Source organism: Phaenicophaeus curvirostris, chromosome 19, assembly GCF_032191515.1.
Source record: "Phaenicophaeus curvirostris isolate KB17595 chromosome 19, BPBGC_Pcur_1.0, whole genome shotgun sequence".
Lineage (NCBI taxonomy): Eukaryota > Metazoa > Chordata > Aves > Cuculiformes > Cuculidae > Phaenicophaeus > Phaenicophaeus curvirostris.
The window spans coordinates 5,992,022-6,015,578 of record NC_091410.1 but is presented as its reverse complement, the minus strand read 5'-3'; the positions used below and the strand labels follow the sequence as shown (position 1 = coordinate 6,015,578).

General features: G+C 45.6%; 2 protein-coding genes across 3 annotated transcripts in view; one reads left to right on the top strand and one right to left on the bottom strand.

Moving 5' to 3' along the window:
* AANAT (aralkylamine N-acetyltransferase) overlaps nt 1-23,557 on the bottom strand; it is a 282,598-nt gene that overhangs the window by 32,657 nt on the left and 226,384 nt on the right. The gene's annotated exons all lie outside the window — the stretch shown is intronic.
* Nucleotides 1-23,557, top strand: part of UBE2O (ubiquitin conjugating enzyme E2 O) — a 102,661-nt gene that overhangs the window by 17,567 nt on the left and 61,537 nt on the right. For both annotated transcript variants that reach the window (XR_011338745.1, XM_069872307.1), the window contains exons 2-4: nt 16,571-16,630; nt 21,720-21,830; nt 22,738-22,835. Coding sequence is in view for 1 of the 2 variants with exons in the window: in XM_069872307.1 (XP_069728408.1) it covers nt 16,571-16,630; nt 21,720-21,830; nt 22,738-22,835 (269 nt within the window). In the remaining variant the exon portion in view is untranslated. The remainder of the gene's footprint in view (nt 1-16,570; nt 16,631-21,719; nt 21,831-22,737; nt 22,836-23,557) is intronic.

Here is a 23,557-nt window from a genome sequence, read left to right as displayed (position 1 = left end):
TGGTTGTGTCTTCCACCTCAAACCTGGTCTTGATTGCAGTTTCATGAGGAGACAACCCCTTTTCACAACAAGGTAAAACAGCCGTCCAGGCTCATGGGGGGCATCTGGATGCTGTGGTCTTCATCGATCCCAGCAGTCTCTAGAGTGGAGGGTGCCGATCCGATCAGGCTACAGATACTGCCTGCCCTTATTTGAACTTGATGGCTTTTTTATCACTCGGTCCTGGAGCATCTGTAAGCTGTGCGTTATCTGGAGAGACATGAGGCCATTCCATCCATCCCTGCTGAACGCTGAAAAAATGTTGGAGCTGATTAAACAGGCACATTCCCTCTGGAGATGGGCCTCCTTCGAGCAAAAGGATGTAGGTCATGGTTAAGTATATGAAATGAAAAAAAGAATGCATTGTAATGGCAGCATTTCACCTAGATAATCCAGTGATGTCCTTGTGCTAATGGAAAACCTGCTCTTACATATATGCTATTTAATATGACTCATTAAGCAAACCTAATTAAGCAGCAGTTTCAGCCCTGCTAAATGCTAAGGCACATGTGATTGTTAAGGCTCTAGTGCTGGCCTCCTGACCGGTGCGTATTCCTGTCTGCCATGTTTTCTCTGTCCAAATTAGCATTCTTGGCCTTCAGTTCATCGCTTGCAAAGCTGGGGAGTCTTCTCAGGTGAAAATCACCATGGTAAACATGGGAGCATCCTAGTGGTGGCTGGTCTGATTTGCCTTGAGTTGCTGCTGGAAGTTACACATCCTTTTCAGGAGGCTGCCACATCCGAAGAGTATACAGTGGCAATTAATGAGTGGGAGCAGTTTTAAGGTAGGACCTAGTTTGTAGGTCTGATTAAGAATGACAGCCCATATAATGCAGCCTAAGGCTTGTCAACCCGCAGACCCTTCCCAAAACATGGCTGGGACTCAGCACCTCGGAGCAGTTCTGCTTACGGTCACTCTAATGCTGCTCAGTTCATGCCACGTGGCTTTTCAGTGACTCTGAAATCTGCTGCCCAGTCATTACTTTCTGCTGGCACAGGCCTGCAGCTTTTGTCCCCCTTTCAAGGGTTTGCGGGGCAGTTCTCATTTTGGCAGTGATGTAAGAAGCAGAGTTCAGTTCACCTCCATTTTGCTTGAAGGAGGAGGAGGAGGCAGAGTCCTGCTCCACCTGTCAGGGGACCACAGTCCTCTAAATCCTCTTGCCAGGATATTTTTATATTGTTTGCAAACCTACTATAACTGTGTTTATGGCTCAATGTTTCACAGGGGTTGTGATGGGCTGTAATCCTTCTATTTCAAATGAAGTCATTAAAGCAAAGAACATGTTATGGCACGTAACAGAGAGTCTGGTATTAAAGCAAAATGTGCACTTTCCTACTGTATATGTGCGTAGCAATATATAAAAAAAGGTCATTTTAGGAAGTAATCATCAAGTGAATTACAGTTCCAGGAAATATGGGGTGCTCTGTCAAGGATAACTGACTTGGCTTAAGGAGGTAAAATGGGTTTTGCAGACAGTGTAATTGATTAGTTGTTCTTCAGACTGTTTTTGTTCTTTTGTGTATAGATGCTAAGGCATCCAGATGTCTGTAACTTGGAGTCACGCCACTGGAGGGACAGGGATCAGTGGTGTTAATCAGCTGCATCGTTTGTCCTTCGTATTTTTTTTCTTGGTTAGGATATTCCCCAGATGCCGTTAGCATGAGTATGATGCCAGACTCAGTATTGCATTGGTGCTAGGAATCTAGCGCCTTTCTGCTCTGAAATGTGAATGCTTTTTTAAAGGGGGGAAAAAAAAACAGAAGAAACCTTTCGCTGATGAGCTGTGTGTCTGTTTGGAGGCAGAACTGCTGACTTCAGGCAAACAGGCTTTTACTGCTTTTTGCTCGTGCTGTTTGGAGTGAGCACTTATTCCTCTAAGGGCATCCTTGGCAGTTACTTGCATCCTGTCAGGTTACACCTGAGAAGCCACGGAGGCAGTGAAGATGCTCAAGATGAAAAACCTTAGCTCATCTAGACCTCAGGCTGAGCTGGCAGGTCTGGAGGAGGGGTGGGAAGGATAGGAAGGGTAACAAATGCACTTTGTGTGCAATATTCAACAGTGCTGAGTCAACAGTGGCATCCCCCGATGCTATTTTAGCATCTTTTCTAACCAGATCTTCACTGAAACGTCTTACAGGTGATGTTTCTGTCTGCTGGTTGTCATACTGGGTAAGGAAGGGAACAGGCATATTCCAGTGAAAGATAGATAAATTCAGAGAAGACACTTTAAAACATATGCTAGGAGCAGCCTTCTGACCTGAGCGCAGAGGCGAGGGGTCCAGCAAAACATCCCTTGAGAGAGTTTTAAAACCCATTTGGGAACGTTCTGAGACTTCAGCCTCTGACATTTATGGGAAGATAGTCAGCTCTGAGGGGAGTTGTGTTAGCAGTGAATCTCCCCCTGCTTGCCTGTAAGGTGACCTTTTAGAAATGTTTTTACTGAAGGGGTAGTTCCAGGTTTCTCAGACGCTCGACTCCTTAGAAGTGAAAGGTTTCACGGTTTCCTAGCTGGCCTAGTAGTGTGTTACTCCCTTGGGGACTTTTCCAGCTCTGGGTCTCAAATGTCAAAGCCATTCTTCAAAGCTGGATTTGAGCATCTTGGGCAATATTTTTTTTCCCAGTAACTTGATTGCTGTATGGCTGTTGGGCTGTAGAACATGTGCGGAGTTGAGGAGTGCAAAGATGTACTCCTGTATGTAGTTGACTGTGATGTGTATGCTATGTCCAGAGGAAACCGGGCTGGCAAGGATTAATGCAGGTATCAAGGATTGTACCCTTAAAACCTGCGTTCAGGGACACTTAACGATCTAACTTCAGCAGGTCTAGAATGGGAACTGTGTGTACTTCACACAAAACCAGGGAACGTCTGATTTTCCTCTGGTTTCTGTCATTGTTACAAATGTTTACTTCTTCCAGTGGTTCTGACTTCTTGTGACCCGTCTTTATACGTGCTTTTTGGTTGTTCAGTTGCCAGAGAAGAGATGAGGAGAAAAAAGATTATTTCTTGAGCTATAATCTTGAATTATTGTCACAATCATGTGTGCTGCTGAAAAACTGAGTGGATGCCTGTGGAGCAACACAGCAAGGAGAGCCTTGTTTCCGTGTGGGTGTTGGATGTTCTGCTGGGTGATTGTTGTGTTTTCCTAGGTTGCTGGCACAAATCTGGAAAGCTTGGACAAATGGTGTAGAAGCCAGCCTAGACAACACCTGAAAGCACAATGACATAGTAGTATTGTGTGATTGGGTTTTAAATACAATGTTGGAAGCGTTGTGCTCTGACTGAGATGGCAAAGAAGAAAAAAATCAGTCCCCTAGGCTTACCTGTGTATGGGAGGTGTAATGATGCTTTGCTACAGGAGCATTAAATCAGACTCTGAAGGGCTTTTATGTTTCTGTCCCTGTTGAAACGTTGCTGTCACCGGTTCCAGAGAGATTTTCTCAGAGTTATTGAAGGGATTTGAAGGTTGGTTGATTTTGTGTTATAGGATGCACAAACAGGAGGTAATCAATTAAACCTGGTCTGGCTGGGAGAGGTTTTAGTCTTCCGCCAGCCATTCCACAAGTGGTGAATTCACCTCTTGAACAAAATAAAAGCATGTAACAGTGCAGGCATTGCAGAAATTCAGTCGTTAAATAACTGGGCTTCTGTAGCCTGGTGTATGGATTCAGTAGGGGCTGTTCCTTCTTTTTGTAGTGGCCAATACAGCGTTTATGCACGGGGAGGATAATTGAAACTCTTTTGGTGAATAGAAAATGCAGCTGAGGTTTTTTTGGGCAATGATGCAATTGTGCTGCATTGTCCCAGTAGCATTCACACGCTCTCGTCTGCAGTGTGAGCAGGGGGAGTGGCTTTGCTGTTTATCAGCAATAAATGCATGCACGGGGTACCCACGCTGATGCTGAATGTCGGGTGGGTTCTCTGTAGTGTTCCAGAGGTTGCTTGAACTGCTTGTAAAGGCTTTGATTTTTATTTTAAGCCAATATCTGACTGAACTGTGGATGCAGCTGCTTCAGAAGGCAGCGTGTTATTTAACAGCAAGCCTTTGCAGAGCACTTGCTGTGTCTCGTAGCGAGCGTTGGCCATTTTGTCTCTTCAAACTGTGCCTGCCTTTGCCCTGTGTGAGGAGAGGCTGAGAAGGTGGCCCTAGACCTCTGCCCCAGCTGTGTCCTGGCAAGGAGACAGTGATGCTGGTTTCCTTACGAGCCAAATTCCAGAGTTCCCCCTGAGCGCTCTTAATCACAGCAGTGGAAACAGCCCCCATCTTCAGCCTGAGCATCCTGTATTTCCCAGATGAGGTTGCAAAGCTACCCAAGTCCTGCTCTGCTTCATTGAATTCACTGCTCTGCCTCTTCTCCTTGGGCTCCAGCCAGCCCGGCTGTCCGTGCAACATTCCTCTCGTGCAGCACAGCAGTGAGAGCAGTGTGTCTGGGGAGTGGGTTCTGCATGTGAGATCAACCAGAAATACTTCTCCAGGGGGACACTCATTTCAAAGCAAGTGTAAACTACAAGGGAGATGGTCAGCTCTGTGCACTCGCTGCCCAGGACTGACTTGGGAGCGAAGCATGACACAGCATACGCCGTGCTTCCAGCTAAAGCTATTTATACATTGCTTTTCAGCGTTATTTTGTCTCCTAGAGGAGATTCTGTGCTGGATAAAAATAATCCCACTTAAGTTTATTAAATTTTCTCTGGTTCCTAGAACTTAGATGAGCATTTTGGCTCTCTGGCAGTGCTGCGGGTGCAAACATGGCTGAACAAGAGGGAATTTCATCCTTAAGGTAGGCTGGATCCAGTCCCCTATCATGATTTAACCTGCAGGCTGGACTTGCACTGGGTCTTGTGTGAACCAAAACTGGCATGCTAGGGATTGAGGGATAATAGGGTAACATCTTCCCTCTCCTAGCAGAGGAACTTTACTGTCTGTGTTTGGGGGAAGGGATGCCCGTGAGGGTGGTTGTGGAGGCTCTGGGTGGAAGAAAGGGAAAGAAGAGTGGGCTGTATTACACTAACCATCCTGTGTCAGCCTCCTACGTTTGGGTGTTGCATGGCTGACATCCTATCAAAGAGCTCTGGCTGTGTCCAGAATTTTAAGCAGCTTTATAAATAGTGTTGCTCAAACTGCCTCTGTGTGCAGAGACTGTGAACGACTGGGGTAGACCTAAATATTATTGGCTTAGTTTTTGAACCGGTCCAAAAAACAGTGCAAGGAAGAGTAGAAACCTGAAGTGTAGAAACACCCATGGGTAATTTCCCTATGTGATGCAAAGCACATATCTGCAGGGTAAGGGGAGCTGCTAGGAAGGCAGCGTTGCTGCAGATTGCAGGCTGCGAGACTTGCAAAGCACGAATATATGAATCTTATTAAGGTATCTTAAACCACTTTTTCTCCGACTTGCCTGCTGTCTTAAAGCTGCTTGCAGGTTATGCTGTCTCTGAATAACTGTGAGCAATTAGAAGCTAATTTAAATGGCTAGTTTGTATTCACAGCAGCAGCATATGAGCTAACCAGCTGGAAAACAGACACGGTGATTTTCTGTTGATATGTCTCCCTCTTGTTGTTCCCTGGCAGTTTTTGCAAGGTGGATTTTTGCTGTGGGGTAGTAATGAGTTCCTCCTGCACACCGCTGACCTAATTGCAAGGGGAGAGGAGATGCTTCCTTTCCTCGTGCAGTTACCTCCAACCTAGTGGAGTCCAGTTTTGGCTCAGCAGAAGAGCCCTCCCTGATTTGCTCCAGGAATGGAGTAGAGGAATATTTTTCAGGGATATAGTATTTACTCCTACTCCCAAAGATGTAGAAAGGTGCAGTGTGCTTATTGTGCCTCAGGAGTGAATCGGTCAGCAGCAGCACACAGATTTTGTCCCAGCATCCTTTTTATCCTTTGGAAAGGCAGATGGAGGTTTGAGCAGCCTGGCTCTTTCCTCCAGGCCTGGCAGCGTGCACCAAATGCTACTTGGAGTGGCAAGCAACTAATTTCTACAGTGCTGATGCTGTCCAGATGGCAACCCTGGCGTGGTCCAGTGAGAAGGTAGAAAACCTGTGGCATAATAACTGCCATCTCCCTCCCAAGGTAACAATTCATAGAATCGTTTGGGTTGGAAGGGACCTTAGAAATTATCTAGTTCCAACCTCGCTGCCATGGGCAGGGGCATCCCACTGGATCAGGCTGCCCAAGCCCCATCCAACCTGGCCTTGAACCCCTCCAGGGATGGGGCAGCCACCACTTCCCTGGGCAACCTCTTCCAGTCCCTCATCACTCTCATGGTAAAGAAATTCCTCCTTATGTCTAGTCTAAATCTGCCCCTCTCCAGTTTATACCCATTGTCCCTCATCCTGTTACTCCAAGCCTTTGTAAACAGTCCCTCTCCCACTTTCTTGCAGGCCCCAGTCAGGTACTGGAAGGTTGCTATAAGGTCTCCTCGGAGCCTTCTCTTCTCCAGGCTGAACAACCCCAACTCTGTTTGTCCTATTTTTTTGAGGAGTCCTTTTGCATCAGTTAAAGAGGTACTGGACAAACTCTTCATGTACAAAAAGGAACACAGCTTAATGGGCAAGCTAAAGCAGCAAGCTGTTGGGAATCTCAGGAATCTAGACCAGTGGCTGAAATGGGCTTCTGCTCTGTCCCTATCACATCGGTTGGTGTTAGCATCCAGGTGAGCTGCTCCTTAGGGAAATCGTTTCTGGCAGCTGAATGTGTCTTGCTTAGACCTTGTTAGGTACTGCCCAAAAGACCAGCGCAGCCATTGCTTTCAGCCTGGATGGTCAGGTGTTCACCAGGGTTTGCACAGCGATCCCCTTAGGTCCTGTTTGAACATCTTGACAACCTGGGCTTGGGCATTCCTCGAGTCACTGTGCTCCTCACGGCTGTTTTCTTCTTGGTGGGGGTTGCCGGCTCTGACATGTTTCACATGAGGCTTTACTGAGGGAGTGCTGAGAAAGCCTGTCTGCAAGAAGTGTTGGCTGATATATGGGTAAAACATCTGCTTTTCTCCTTCCTGCTTCCAGCCAGCTTCTGTGTCTTTAATTGCAGTCTCATAAGGGTTTTTTCAGGTAACAGTGCCATCTGGTGCTAGAGCTTTTCTCCAGTTCTTCAGCAGAGGTTGTAAGACAGCATTGCTTTTAATCTCCCAGTTTACCCTAAGAAAATGGGAGGAGAGATGTCCTATAATAATCTGTGCTCTTGGGACGTTGCACCTGGAGAAAGAAGATGCTTTAGGCTTGGCTTGTTTTTTCTATTACGCGACTGATTTTCCCAGAACTGCTACACCCACAAGGCTGGATCCATGTAGCAAGAAGTATAAACAATGAGAACGAGGATCATATCTTTTACTCTAAACTGCTGCTAAGAAATAAAATCCTGTGTTTAGATTAAATCCTGTAATTGGGGGCATCTTCAAAAGATTCCCTGTAGGACTAAGTGCCCTACTGCTCTTAGTTTTCTCTTAGAAGAACTTCCCATATTTTGTAGTTATAGCAGTATTTTTGAACTTCAGCTTTCCATAACTTTATGCTGAGCATCATTATTGTGTTCATTCATTCTGAATTATTTTTCAGGTCTCCTAAGGCTTTGTAAAGCTTTTTTGCACACACAGGGTTTGCTTTGTATTCCTAGATGGAAAGACCTGGTTGCTAGTTGGTGTGAGTGAATGTATAAGATGTAAGCCTGTTTGAACAAAGAATTCAGCAGCACTTGATGACAAGGTTGGACAGAATCAAACTTTTCTGTAACCCTTTTTCCTAATTTCACTGGAAATCGTGCTTGCCTGTTGAGTCTAGAAAGCTCAGTAAGCTCCTAGAAGCCCTCTTTCTTCAGGTTGGAGCTGGGACTTTGGGTACCGAGTTATCTTTGTGGCTTTCGCCCTTCTTCAGGCATCTAACCCAGGCTCTCATGAGTGAGTTCCCTGTTGCTGCATCCCTTTTGTGGTGAGTGGCGGTGCTCAACTCTTACACACAAGACAAAAATGTGAGACTAAGGATGCCAAAAAGCGGGGAGTTGCTGTTGCCAGTTACAGGTGGGATTCACCTTCCAGGCAAAGGAGAGCAAGGTGGAGTAGTGTGGCTCTCCTTGTTCTACTTCCAGGATCCTCCTCTCTCCCAGTCGCCTTGCTCCCTCTGCTGGGAGATGCTTCCAAACCTGCTTCATTTCATTTAAATTATAACCCAGTAACCTTCCTGTCATCTTGTCTTCCTTCCCTTGAACTACCACCTTGTACTTTGTCTTCCTTTCTAGATTGGTGCATTCACCAGACCAGGGAATCTGTCTTGAAGTGTTTTCCAAAACGTCATGTAAATTTGCAGAGCTACAGGAGTGATTTGCTGCTACAATAAATAATACTTGACAGTCTTAGACAAGGGAAATCCAAGTAAAGGATTTACTTCTGCTAAGCAAAAGATTTGTTAAAGCCGGATTCCTGTGCTCCAAAGCACAGCACTTAGCCACTTTATGATTAAACTGAACTTTTGTTGCATCCAATTATTTGTTCAGATGTTTTAGCCAAATTCCACTTCTTGGAAGAGGAAAGCGGAGCCTTTTTGTGTCTTTCTGCCAGCTCAAAGGTGACATTGGGAGGGAGGGAAGGTGCTGCAGCATCTGGCTGCAAGTGAAGGGCCAGAACGGTGCTGTGGAAGGAGGTTTGTACCTACAGAGGATGGAAATATATTCTGCCACCGAAGATCTTTACTACCCAAAAATAATGGGGATGGAGGAGGGAAAAGCAACAGGTAACGTGCTTAGAAATGTAGAGAGGGAGAAAAGTAGCTCCCAGTCCATTGCAGGTGGATGTGTAGGTAGTGGGGGCTCAGGGAGCTTCAATCTGAAGTTGGAAGGAACTGAACTGAATGGCACATCTTCAGGTTTCTGTGTCTCTAATATGTCATGAAGACAAATGAAAGAGCTGTCAGTTTGTCTTACAAGAGCTGCAGGTCCTTGGGGAGGCTCGGTCTGTCGGGAGGTTTTAAGATGTAATGACACAGCTGGATTGTGAAGCTGCCAGTGTAGCCTGCCTTCTCACACTGCTAGCAGCATTGAAAGGGAACAGCAATGCGGAGCCAATGATTTGATTCCCATTTTTCAGGAAAATTTTTCAGGTCTCCTGTGTGTGTTGGAAAGGCTTCCTTCCCCACTGCTTTCCACACAGTCACCTGCTGGGTGTTTTTCTTATACAGCTCTTCAGAAGATTGCAGGTGCTGCCTGTCTCTGGCAGCCCAGTAAACAAGTGGGGTGTAAACTGATGCAAATTCATGTCTCCTTCCTGCATGATCTTTAAACTGTTGTAGATGTTCATCTGGTGAAGGCAAGTTTGTTGTAGAGCAGTGTGTGATGGCCTGGGGCTGGGATCTGCTGTGTTCATCCCAACCAGCAATGGGATCTTCGTGAGCTAAATTAGGAAATCCTACTTGTAGGTCTAGCCTTTTGCTTGTTGTCTGAAAAAGTGTTGGGTCCATGCTGTACAGTTAAATCCACTGTAGTTTGCTGGTAACAGGCAGTACTTGGGGTAGTCCTAGTGGAATCTTGGAGTGTGCTGAGTGTCAGGTGGTTGGCAGATTGAGAACTGCTGGTTGCGTGGACAGAAGAATTGTAATATGTTATCAACTGCCTGCCGATAGTGCTGCACGCAATGTAAATCTGTCTTGATTTCATCTTGGCTTCTGTGAAGTCCTTAAAAGCATTTATTTCAGTTTGGGGAGCATTTTAGCACCTCCCTACCTGCCCCTGTTCTGTTCTTCCTGCAACTGAAGTTAATAGTCAACCTGACCTTTTGCAGGAGGGTGTTTTGTGCTGCCTGAACAGCCTCATGAACCAGTTATTGGTCTCTTTTGCGCTGACTACAGGAAACAAAAGTCCTGCTTGCTGTCCTTCCCTCACTTTAACCAGTCCAGGTGAGGAACTGCATGTTTCTGAGTCACTCCAGGTTTTTGAGAGTTAATACAGGCCATATTGAACAACTCTTTTTCTTGGATCTCCCAGTGTAACTCCTAAGTAACTCTAAATACTTTCTCATTTTGTAATTGAGTCCTTTGAAATGATGTGGTAGAGTGGCAACCAATGCTATTCTTTAGCAGGGTGTAAGGAAGCACGTTCTACTGACGTCTACTGCTTGGTCAGGCAGAAGCCAAGACCTTGTCCCACAAGGGCAGAGTTCCTCTGTAAATAATGTGGGAGTCTCCACAACCTCCTATCTCAAACAGGTTTTGATCTTCTTGGCTGGGAGAGACACAGACTGTGTGCTTGCTGTGGAGGAGCTGCTGGGAGCTGTCATGGACAGAACTTCTGTGCCAATCAGTGCAGATTTATCCTGGTAGTTTTGCAGCTGCATCCCTCAAGGATTGTTTTTAAAAGCCTCTAAAAAAAAGAGCTATATTGTATAGCTCTTTGTTCAGCTCTTCTGGGTTGTAGAATCTCAGTTCTCGGGACTCTTAAGTTTCTAGTAGTCCTTCTGGTCCATTCTCCCATCTTCCTTCCCAAAAACCCAGTTAAAGTGAAGCAACATGTATCACTTCAAATGTCACAGTGTGAACCAAATATGAGCTTCTGTGGGAGTCTCAGCTCTTCCTGCTTTCTCCTCTCTTATCCTGCTCTTCATACAGCTCATGCAATGCTATATGATCAATGTAACAGAAGTCTTTCAAGGGAAGTGAACTTTTTATGTGGAACACATTTTCCCAGGAGTAGTATGTGATGCTGCTAGTAATATGTTGATACTGAAATGATATTAAAAATATTTGGCTTCAGAACTTCTGGGTCTTGGAATTTCTGAACCTTTGTCGTCTATATTTGGACGGTTGACTTGCTGTTTTAGACACCTCATTTGGCTTTAAGTAAAAACAGCCTGTATTGAAAAAATCGCTATGTGCTGTGTTAGCTGGAGGGAATTTGGGTGTGTAATCAGGGCTAAAAAATTGGGGGATGCTGGCTTGGTGAGACTGCTGCCAGCTTTGCTCCCTGTCCCACCTCCAGGAACACCCAGCCCGCAGCCACCCCTGCACCAAGGCAGCTCCTGAGCTGCCCCAGGTTCCAGCTGCTGTAGCAGCAGTTGGCACAGATTTGTTTTCTCTTAGTGCACAGGAGCTGGTGGTGGAGCACAGGGTGGAGGTTTCCCCTTAACCTCCAGTAGGAGCCCTGTAGTGGTCCCAGTCACAAACCAGGGCTGTGGGATGCAGGTTTCTGCATCATGTCTTTGCCTTTGGAGAAAAGGATCCAGTTGCTTGCAGGTTTAGAAACCAGGCGTGGTAATACAGTACACCATGTCCTGCTTCATGTGGACTTCAAGTGCCGAGAGGCCAGGTCATTCAGAAGAGCTATAAGGAGCCTCTGTGAGCTGAGTGAAGCAAGGTTGTGACTTCTCACAGCACCAGCTTCAATTTAGCTCTGATTATGGAGCATCTTCTAAACGCTGGGGCCTGTAGAGCTCCGCAGTGCCTTGTTGCCTGTTGCTGCACTAGACTGATTTCCCTGTGCTTTACTCTTAACCTGTGCTTTTTCTTTTTCCGCTGAGCATCGATGCTTCAAGTTCCATCACTTCCAAGCTAACACATAGGTGCTGTCCCTTCCAACCGAAAACACTAATGTGGAGATTGTAGGACAGTGGCAGCTGGAGCTGGTGACCTGGAGGGGTGTCCCAGGGAGGGGATTCATTTTGAAGTACACAAGAAGTTTAGCCAGCTGACTTGCTAGGAGCACTTTGCAGGTTTGAAAAGCCTCAATATGTGTGCGAGTAAAATCCTAACTGTTAAATTGGACAGAAATCTGATATCTAGTCCATCTCTCCTCCATCACGACATTTGTCCAGTGGCACAGAAAAAACAAGTGTGACTTACTTCCCATATGTAATACCTCGGCTTGACTAAACCAGAGACCAGACCGCAGAAGGGTAATATGTCCAAAAGGCATCCTGTATCGTTTTTCCCCTTATGCTTTCTTAGTCCCACTGAGAGAACTCACCATCCCCTATTACAAGTCAGGCTTTGTAAAATAACAAGTAACTTTTTCTTTTCTTTTTTGTTTGCAAATGTAAGAGGGCAGCCTGGAACAGTGGTTTAAATGAGATCGGCTGCACAAGGGGTATTGAGGAAAGTGCTGGGACATGTGAGGTGGAGAAGGAGCCTGGAGTGAATAGTTGTAGCAGGTCTGTGCAGGTCGAAGCCTGGCTTCCCTGCCCTCACGGTGGTGCCCACTGCCAGCAGAGCCCTTCCTTAACTCAAATAGCAAAACCAACTTCCGTAATAGATAGTACCCTCCTGATTCTTGGATAAACACCTCGACCATCACATTGCAGCTGAGGCAGATGGATAGAGCAGCCTCTCCTGTGTTGTGCTTTACATTTGGGTGTTTTTTTTTTTTGCAGTGTCTTATATTCCCATTTTTATAAGCAGTTACCAACGGAGGGTGGGTATGTGCTGCTTTTTCTCCTGGATGCTTATGTGCTTATTCCCAGGGCTCTTTTTATGGAGATTAAAATCTGGAAAGTGGCTGGAATAGACACTGTATTCCTCCCTACAATGACTGCATTGGAGGCAGAGGCTGTGGGATCACACTGGCACCCTAAAGCAAACCTTATTCTTTATTGGTCAGATATTGCGGAGAGAGCTCTGACCAAGCATGAACTTTAACGGTCAAGTTGATATCAACAAGCTTTATGCTGGATCAGGTGTCATTTTCCATAGCCAGGGTGCACTCTGTAGCACTGAGTGGCAGAGCAGGAAGGCAGCTGTAAAGCCATGGCTGATCCAGGGAAAAGGTGTGCTCCCAAACCCATATGTGTCACTAGGGGTTTAAGATAAAGGACCTGGGATCTGAAATTCAGCCATGGGCAATGATGAGTCACGGGGACAAGGTCTTTCTGGTCTCTAAGTGTGGGTTGAACCTGTAAGGTCTGCTGAGTAGTCATCTCTGGGAAGAAAGCCTGTGCAAAAGGTGTGTGCTGGCACGTGTTTGAGACTCAACACCTGAAGACTGACTGTGGATGTATTCAGCCTTTAAAACTATGGTTCCCTTCTGTATTTAAGCGTGTCCTCCAATTTCTGTTATTGGGTTGTTCAGGCCAGGGACCATTTGTTAGTAATTACCTCCTGTGACAACGTTTCCTGCTTGGACTGTGGCAGTAGCAAAAGCAAATATTGCTCTTTTATAAGGGCATGTAGTGATAGGACCAGGGGCATGGCTTTAAATTGGAGAGGGGCAGATTTAGACTAAACATAAGGAGAAAATTCTGCACAAAGAGGGTGGTGAGACACTGGCACAGGTTACCCAGGGAAGTTGTGGCTGCTCCATCCCTGGAAATGTTCAAGGGCAGGTTGGGTGGGGCCTTGGGCAGCCTGATCTAGTGGGAGGTGTCCCTGCCCATGGCAGAGGGTTGGAATTAGATTATCTTTGAGGTCCCTTCCAACTCAAACCATTCTATGATTCTATGAAGCAATAAGCTACCAAGGCTTAATCAGTAAATGCTCAGCAGCTGGGCAGAAATGTCTGTCCTTCTCTCCTGCTGCTCCTCCCAGTTTCAGGTGAGAGCCACGATGGCTACCTTAATTCATCTGTGGCAAATTACTCAGCTGAGTCATGGCTCAACACACTTGGTGCTTGTTCTCTATGTGAAAATCGAAATTTCTGTACCTGTCCTGCTGTGTGAGCATCATCTGACCTGGTGAAGTGTCCAGTGTTCTCTGGATTGCAGGTCGTGCCTCCTGACAAGTAAATCTGCTGGGAAGCTTGGGCATTTAATCAGTGCTGAGCACCCAGAGAGCATCTGAATAGTAGGGGGAAATAAATGAGTGCCAGAGCTCTTCTGCCACTTCTTTCTGCATTGAGTGCGCTCACCAGCGTCATTGCAGGTTGGGAGGTACCTATTGTCCCTCTTTGCTTGGGGATATGTGCATGCAGGGATGAGTATCTTTGTTTTTTCTTATTTAACAGGTATATGTGTGAATTTATTTTGTAGAAAGGCATTGCAAAACACACCTTGCATTTTGGGGTGTTTGGAGGGTGCCAAGCCCAGCCAGGAGTGCAGGACTAGCTGAAAGCATCTCTGGGAAACTGATATTTCTCATTCTCAGAGCTGTTATCAAGACGCATGGCTAGAACACAAAAGTACTTGTGTTATTACTGACTTCCATGGAGGTAAATATAGCAACTGAGCTGTAAGTACCTATTTTAAAAGTGCCTCTCCACTATTGAGTTCCCTCTCTGCTTCAGGAGGGGGCCGACCTTCAGCTGATGATCGCATCGCTCTTGTTATAGCAGAGGAGAAGGAGAGTGACTGAACTGTCATGTGTTCATCAACAACAGTCCCAGCTTCCTCTGGTTGAGTTTCTTCTGGGGCTTCAGTCTTTTGTGTGATGACAGACCTGTGAAGTATTTATTGTTGATGCTGGCATTCTGCCTACTACTTAGCTTGCTTTTTCTCACAGCTGAGGCAGGTGGGGCTGGCACATGAAGCTGAAAAGAGTTGTGCTGCCTTTAAAAATCAAGAGATACAGAAATAGGTTAAATCTAGTCCCCCTGTTGAGAAAATTTTGTCTTCCATTTGGAAGTATTTGTGTGATTATATCCTTCAGGAAGGGTCACAATATTAATTTACAACTTCTGTGATTTACCAGAGTGAACTAACAGGTATTGCCGCTGCCAGGTAGTGTCAGATCATCTTGTCAGTCTGGGTTCTTCAGGTCCTGTTTAATACAGAACAGAGGGGCATGGCTTAGTGAAGTGCTGAAATGTAATGCATCAATTTAAATACCACGTGCCAGAGATTAAATTGCCCTTGTGCATGCTGAAATGAAGGTATCATTATACACTGCAGGAAGAGAACTTCAGTTAAAATACCCAGACTGCTCACGCGTGAGTACTTACTGGAATGTGAATGTTGCTGCCTGCCTCTGGATGGGAAGAGGCTACACAGTACTTATTTTAACAAATAATTTTAGAAAGCTGTATAAAAATTGCTCTCTCTATATATCCTGGTGGGATGTGGGAGGCAATGAAAACACTTCCATAATGTGGAAATGGGCTGATGGGAGACTTCAGGTTTCCCTCTTTGCTGGAGTTCTGGCTCTAGAAGCTGGTCTAAAAGCCTCGCTGGCTGTCTCTCTTCCTCTCTTACGAGAACACGCAATCAAGAAGGCAATAAATACTCAGGTATTTTGGTTTGATTCCGGATCCTGTCCTTAGATTATAGATTTCAGTCTAATTTAGTAAGGCAGGCTGTAAGACAGGGCATGGGTTAGGAGGAAATGCTGACAAAGCAAAGTGCGTTTTGGGGTGGGGATCAACAAGGAAAAGCAGCAAAATGCAGCAGTAGTGGAGAGATGGATTCTGAAATTAAGATGTGAAAGAGGCTCTGTCCCTGATGCTGCGTTCACACAGCGCTTCCCAAAGCACGTGATGTGTAATTAGTGTATTTGCAGGGCACAGAATGATGTACTAATGCAAATGTGTTCTTGACCACTGAAACGCAGACGAGACTTCTGCCTGTTCAGCAGAAAGAAATCTTAACCGAGTTACTGTGAAACTGAATGAGCCTGAAATTAGAGTTCAGTCTCGTGGCCTCCCTGTTAGCGTTCTTAGGACATTATCCCTCGTGTAGTGTTTTGTCATGTATTTGATGGCAACTACATTTTGTAGGTTTGAGCTTGTTAGCACTTGATAAAATAGCTGGCAATTAGTCTCACAGTGACTGAAACAGCATGATGAAGGGCTGCTTTCGGCAGGACATCACTGGGTTAACTGGCCAGCGGTCGCTGGAGATCCATTAAGTGATATCTCCCCTTGCCAGTAATGGCTCCTGGTGCCCCCAGCTCTGCGTGTACTGATGTACCGTGTGTAACGATGGTCCAGCTGCAGCCTTCATTGACAGCACTAGCTCTTTGCCAGCAAGTGCTTTAGCAGGAGCTGGAGTATGAGCAGTGCTGGGACTTTACCCATACGCTTGTGGACATTTTGTGTTACCTTCGTGGGCCGTGGGAGCTACTGAGTACTGAAACAGCCATTTCTTTTCAATTTTTTCCAAGGCAAGTGCTTGCTGCAGTGACTTTGGCTCCAAAGCCAATTTCCCTGCAAGCTAAGACTTCTCGCTGTGCAGTACCTTGCTTAAAATGTTCCAGTCTAAACAAGATATGTGGGGATATCTTGGGCAAAAAGCTTGCAGGATGAGACAGAACTGTGAGTGTGATCAGGTTCTCCCTCTGTCTTCTGTCATCTCTACTACGTATATTGGATGCGAGTAGAAAATTATGCGTGATGACGACAGAGAAAGAGGAGAGGGAAACTTGAAGTGATGAACGAGTAGATGTCTGCACCCTTTTTGATGTGCCTGCTGTCCACAAGTGTGGATGGATGGCCTGGTTGCTGTATTTCGGATTTGTCAACCGGATTTTGCAAACATACCAAGGGGGTTGACACTGTATGGAAGTGCCTCAGCATCCTCTGTTGGAAACCTCTGTCTGGAGCATTGGGATACTGTGCATTTGTATTTGTCATGTTACTTCTGAATAAGTATCATCTGAGGTCACTAAATTCAGTCTCTTTTTCTTTCCTGATAGCTGAAGCTTGAAGATCGCTCTGTGGTCCCTCGAGATGTGGTCAGACATATGAGCTCCAGCGTAAGTGCTTTTTTCTTTGTCTCTTTTCTGATCATGATACTTCTGTGTGCATTTCTAAGACTTGCCAAATTGCCTGAATGGAACTAAGCAGTGATGCTTTGAGCATGTTCTATTTTTAGTGGGCTTGATAGACCTGGCTGCATCCTTTGAAAATGAAATGCTGATAAGGCTGCCTCTCTACTGTTGCATATCTGCAAAGGTCTCCTGAGTAAGCAAGCCTGACAATGTCAGGTAACGAGACAAGATGTGACGCTTACTTATCCTGCCATCCTTTGTGTTTTAAATCAATCCTTTCTGAGATGTGGGAAGTGTGGACTTGCTCTCCCAGACCTAACAGGGAGGCTGAAATGGAAGCAGATCACATTGCTGCCACACGCCTGTTTTCAGGCAGACCTCTCAATCTACAGTGAGCACCGTCCTGTCCCGTTTCTACCAGAAATACAACAGATCCCAAAACTGCTGAAGCATCTGACACAGCTTAGGCCAGCGGAAAGCAAACAGGTCTTAATTAGCTTATAATTGTTACCTTTACTCTTCCTGGATGCTGCTTTAAGTCGTCATTCTGTTTGAGTTGAACAGTGCTTGTGCTGGTCAGAGATGTGTGGGTTTTGTGTAAGAAATGCTGGGAATGTTGTGCAGTATCGATTATCAGATGAGATGTGGTCTCTTTAGGAGCTTAGCTTGGCAATTTCTCACTGCTGCTCACACCTAACCCATAACCCTGAGCCATCTGGCCTGCCATGTGCACGCCTGCATCTTCCCCTGACTTGCTTCCAGCACTGTGGCTACCAAGGCTGGGATGGAGGCAGCTGGCCACTAACTGCTGCAGTGGCGCCACATGGTGCGCAGCCTCCTGCAGGGATGGGGAAGCCATTCTCTGACCTGCATGTTTTGTTGTTTGGGTTTTTTTAAATAAAACCTTTATTGTCAATTTAAAAAAAAAATTACCTCCGTCCTGCTTTTAACCAAATGTTCCAAAGAGAAGAAAAGGGAGAAAAAACTTAAAGGGTAATTTGAAAAATGCTAAAACAAAGTATTTCCTGAAGAAATGTAATTGTTTGAAATGGAAATTTGGAGTAGACATCTTACTAAAACTGCAGCTTTGTGAAAACATTTCAATCCAAAACAATGAATAGAAAATTGAAATATCAGCTGTTTGCACCATTGACCTGGCACAGCTGGACTCTGGTATATCCTTCTCGCTCAGAGGGATGCTTTGAGCCTTGCCTCTCGCTGTGCTTCTTGAAATCATTTTAAGCTTTCAAGACAGCAAGTTGTTGTCTTGGCAAACACGGATGTGGTGCTTTTGTTTGCAATTTCCATCCTCATCTGAGCAGAAATTGGTTTCTCTGGCTTGCTGCACGTGTATGGATAGATACCTTACCCAGCAGTTGTCTTTCATGCTCCTTTATTGTCTGTTCACCTGTTTAAACACTGACTTTTGACCATTTAGACTAGTGGCTGATAACTTGTTTTTTGTAACTGATGGAGTGGTGGAGGGTATAATTTAATTTCTTCTCTCTGTTCAAAAGCACAGCAAATCTGAAGACAAGTTACACTTCACTTCACCTTGCCCTCAAGTATGTTTTAAATGTCAGTGATAAAGGAAACAGCCCCTTTCTATCTGAAAGAAAACCTTCACTTGTTAATCAGATGTATTCCAGAAATTACAGGAGCTTTTAAAATAGAAAATCTGCCAGGGTCAGCCTGCCAAATTGAGGATGTGGGACGGTTGCCCTGCACCAGTTGGCCTGGCAAATGCACAATGTAGAACTTATTCTGTATTCACCACACTCTCTCAGGGCTTGTTTTTAACCTTGAGCGGGAAGGACTGGAAATCCTCTGTTCCTCAAGAGAAGAGAGCTGACTCCAATTCATGTGCACTCAAATTCATCTATTGCTGAGTGTGGGGAAAGACAGCTCCAGGGGATAATGCACAAAATGAGATCATTTGCTTGGAATAATAGTTGAGACTGGAAACCTAATGCAGCTGGATGGGAAGTGGTGAAAGTGTCAGAGTCCGTTTTTCCAGGTGATCACTAAGCTGGGGAAAGATTAGAAGTAGGTCTATGATTTGTCAGACACCTGGATTTTGTTGCTTCAAAGGATGGTGGGGTCAGCTGTCCCTTCTAAACAAAGGAATAAGTGGGTGGTGTGAAGATCCTCTTATTAGAAAAGAGAGCTTTGAAGGAAGGAGTGGAAGGATGCGAGGCAGAAGATGCAGGAGTGCAGCCTGTGCTTGGTGAGCTGCTTTCCTGTTAGAAGCTTGCTTGTCTGCCTTAAAGTCTTGTCTGTGATGGGCAAGGGAGGGAGTCGCTTCTCCATCCATTCACTGCTTACATACTGAGTGTCTCCAGTGTGGTGCGTGTTGTCAGGGTACCAGAAGCAGCAGGAAGAAGGTCCAGGGAGTGCACTTAATTCTGTCATGAGTGGAGCTTGAACCCGTCAACTCATCTGATGAAGATCAGTTACCTCCCTTTCCAATTCTGCTACTGGGGTTGATGGAAACAGGTTTTTTTAACAGAACTGTGAAATGTCAACTCATTTCACTTGTCCCCTCTTTTAATGGGAGCATCTGATGAACAGGATAGGATGATGGAGTTCATGCCAACTGGTGGGGACCTGTGCTCTGACTGTAGCCCTGCCCCGGCAGACAAGAGACAAGCTAGTGACTTCTTGCTCCAGGACTGCATTGCTGAGCGCTGCTATAATCACACTGAGTGATTCAGCAGAACCCCTCTGCCTGCAAATCTGCCTGCCCTGTTGCAGGCTAATGTTTCATGTGGCAGTGAAATAAATAACCTGGTAATAAACAAAGGTCTAGTGGCAGGTGAGGGAGCAGGATTGTGCTTGACAGCCCTGTAGCTGCTGGGGCTGCTCTACTTTCTCACCACAGACTGGGCTCTGTGCTCACTCATGTGTTTTGCAACTGGAAGGAGAAGCAGCTGAACTGAACCTGGTGCTCTGGTCCATGACTAGGAGGCACCCAACTGTGTTAGATGGGAGGCAGGCTTGTAGAGTGGTGCAGGTACCTTCTCCATGGGCAAACTGTCATTTAGAGAACAAGCAGAGTGTGTTGGGGTTTGTTAGTCACCCCATTCCTGGTTTTATTACTCATTATTCTTTCACCAATCAGTAATATAGGGCATTTATGCCCAGAAACAAGATGATGCACAGAAACTGCAGGTGCTGAGTTGTATCATATCTTAGAGCTGCTGTCATGGTGGCTGCTCATAAAGGAAAGATTAATTCTGAAATGCTCAGGGTAGGGCAATGGATTTGTTTCTTTGGGTGTTTTTTGGTTCTGACTACTAAGAAATCTAAAACATGGGGCCTGAACTGCAGAGCATGGCCAGAAGATGGATTTGGGCATACTTGATTTAGATCAATCTGGAGGAAAAGCAGGATAGGTGGCTGTGCTCTGGGCTTAGGAAGCTGGGGGTTTATTGAACAGATGCCACTTCTGAGCAGACGTTGCTCATCCTACAGCTCGAATCCTGCTGGCAGCAGCTGTTGTGAATCTGGCATAGTTCTGGCAAACCCTTTTCAGGTGAGAGTCATGGTGCTGGGCTCTTTCCTGGCAGCCTGTGGGCTACATCAGGCTTAGCTGCTGTCTGTCACAATGGAGCTAGGAAAGGTTCCTTTGCTTCCCAGCCTTTCTAGAAAGAAATGGGAGTGGTATGTGGAGCAGCTTTGGGGAATGAGTTTCTTCTGCCTTGAGCTTCACCAGGCAGGCTCTCCTGGCCATCCTGACACAGCTCTGCATGGGCGATGTGCAGAGCAGGACCTGCTGTCCTCGTTAGCACCTCCTTGGGAGCCAAGGAGCTGTGGAGCACAGCAAGGTTTGTGAGGAGGAGGAGGGCTTGTGGCAGGTGGGTGGAAAGCAAGGCAGCCAGATGGGCTGAGCGATCTGCCCAGGAATTATCCTGGACTGCAGATGTCTGTAGGGTGTCTTTGCTCTGCCTACCAATCCTCAAGATGAGAAGGGGCGAGTCGAGCACCAGCAAACTCCTGAACTCCAAAAAGGGCTGTCCAGGACTCTGAGTAAAGGCCTTGAATAAATATTTATTTAAAGTGTTTGAAAGAACAGCATGTTTGTGAGCGGACTTAGTAAACGAATCCACTTCTTCAGGATGTGAGCCCTTTGAGTGTTACGCTCAAGTCCTGTTGGAGCAAAGACCTTGACGCTTGAGATAAGGACAACTTCAGAGGTTGCTGATACCAGGGCATTTGTTGTACTGGCCCACAGTCAGCTTTTATAATGGACTTGTGGTCTTTAATAAATAAGGGTATCGATTGTCCCAGCTGTCAGGAGGCCAGGGCAGCTGCTGCGTTTGACAGTGTTTGGGTTAGCAGCCCTTCCTCACCGGCCTCCACCATATGTGTGAGCAACGTGCATATTGTGTGCTCCCTGCCAAACTAGCCCCAGAAGGCTGTTGACAGCATGTTTTATTTTCTTGGGGACAAAAAAGATTAAAACTTTGCTAAAAAGTGAGGGTGATAATGACAACCATCTTGTAATTGGACCGACTGTAAATTATCTGGCTCCAAACCTTGAAATCTGAGAAGTGCCAGATTTTTTTTCTTTTCCAGTATGGCAGCAAGTAAAGACCATTTATAATGTCCTGCAAAATCAAGCTTTACATGTGAAGTCACAGACTTTAAAGGTTTTCTCTTGTGTTCTGGGGTTGATGCTCCACCTCTACTGTCGCTGGCTGAGGACAATACCTGCAGAACAGTCCTATCGCGTTGCAGAGATCTGTTAGTCAAGTAAACCAAAGAGGCAGGCAGATTTTAAAGTAAGTAAATACAAATCGCCTGATACAGTGTGGTCTTATTTGACCAGGTGCAGGAGTCTCTGGACTGCTGTATTGGAAGCCATTGCAAATTTTAACCAGGAAGAAAGTACTACAGGTGTTTAGTAGTCATCTCACCTTCTGAGTTGTCTTAGGGTTGTGGAAAATGCTCCTTCAGAACAAGACTCTGGAGGCTAAAACTTGTCTCTGCGCTTCCTATCTGCGCACAGAGAACATATGTGTGTATGTAGGACCTTCCCTAGGTGATAAACTCTTTTTCTCTCCGTTTTCAGGACAGCCAGTGTGGGACTGTAATTGATGTCAACATAGAGTGTGCTGTGAAGCTGGTTGGAACCAACTGCATTCTCTACCCAGTCAACAGCAAAGACCTGCAACATATCTGGGTGAGAACAGAGCTGAAGTACACGTGGGAGCCGGTGTTTGGTGGTTTGGAGGGGTGTTGCTGGATTCCCATTAACACATGAAAAGGAGGCATCCACATTACACAAGATGCATCTGCGGTTTGGTTTTATTTTAAACTTACTGAAAGCATCCTCCCTGGAAGATGATGCAGCATCGCCTCATCTTCCCATCTGTTCTGTGTTTCTGATCACATTTGCTGAGATCAAAATGAATTGGAGAGCTAGGCTGACATGAAATTGTGTGAGAACTTCTGCAGTGAGGTGGGCTGGTGTGACATCCCATTTGGGGCAGCCCCATGGCACTGGCACAGAGCTCCTGAGCTGAAGAATTGTTATTGTTTAAACAGGCTGTAAAACTGCTGAGAGGAGGAGAGTATTTCTGTTGAGGTAGAACAGTCTGAGATGTGCCTGGTTCTCCCTCTTGGGTGGGTGGGTGATTTCCAGAGACCAGGTGAGATAGAGTTTCATCATTATTTTTCCTCTGAAAAAAAGATAATCTGAGCATGAAGAGCTGGAGTGTCACAATCCTGCTCAAGAAACAGCTTGTGGAATGGCAACGGGATACAGGCTTCTCTACTTGGGATGGAATATTAGACTCAGTAATAAAAATTGATTGTTAATATTGGCTGAAGACAAGTGCAGTTCAGCAAGTTTAAGATCTGAGGGAAAAAACCTCCTAGAAAGTCTGAGCTCTTTAACTGGAGAATCCAGACTTTGTGTTGACTATCAAGCAGGCTCTTCCATGTACATTTATTCCAGTTTACAGTAGGATTGCAGTTGCTGTCATAAATCCCTTTGAGATTCCTATCTAGTCTGCATTGTTGGAGGACTTGATGCCTCAGACTACAAAGGCTGATGTTTTTAAGGTTGTTTCCTGTTTTCTTCATAGCCTTTCATGTATGGTGACTACATAGCCTATGACTGCTGGCTGGGCAAGGTCTATGATTTGAAGAACCAGGTCATCCTCAAGCTTTCCAATGGAGCCAGGTACTTCTCTCTCTGAAGGCTGCCCCCTTTGGTTTCACAATTCTGATCTGTTTTAGGAGAGCTAGAAATGGGCTGGGCTTCAACCACATGCCGATAAGTTATCTGCTTGTGTTGTATTCTTACTTTTTATCTGAAGATACTTTATTCTGAAAGCATTGAGACTTGTTGGTCACCCTCTGAAGAGCTGTTGTCTGAAAGGCAACAATTTCTTTTCAATCCCAGCAGATCAGTGCTCCAGAACTAAAGCACGTTGGTCTGTAAACTGTGCCTTTCCTCTGGAAAAGTAGCTGTTTAAGATGGATCGCTATTCCAGACCTTTTCTCAGTCGGAGAGCATAATTTCACTGAGATGCAGGGAGGATTCTTACCTTAAAAAGAGGTCTGTGAAAGTGGAGGAACTAGGTGGTTTTTAGCAAAGATGAAAAAGCAGTCCAAGACAAAAGTTTTGCTTTTTCACTGCAATTTGCAACTGTTAGGAGTGTTTTCTCAATGAAGAGACAATCCAGAGTCATGTCTTTCTAGAGAGATTTAACCAGAGATAGTCAAAGAAATACTTGGCTAACTTTTTTTTTGCAAAGCCAGCAGAAGGATCTGAGTTCTGTTCCTTGTGTATGCTGGACACCAATCCCCTCTGAATTCACCACGTACACTCTGTTACCGAAGTCTGTTTTGTCAAACAAACTTTTTTTTATTGATGCGTGGAAGGAAGGAACCAGTGGAGGG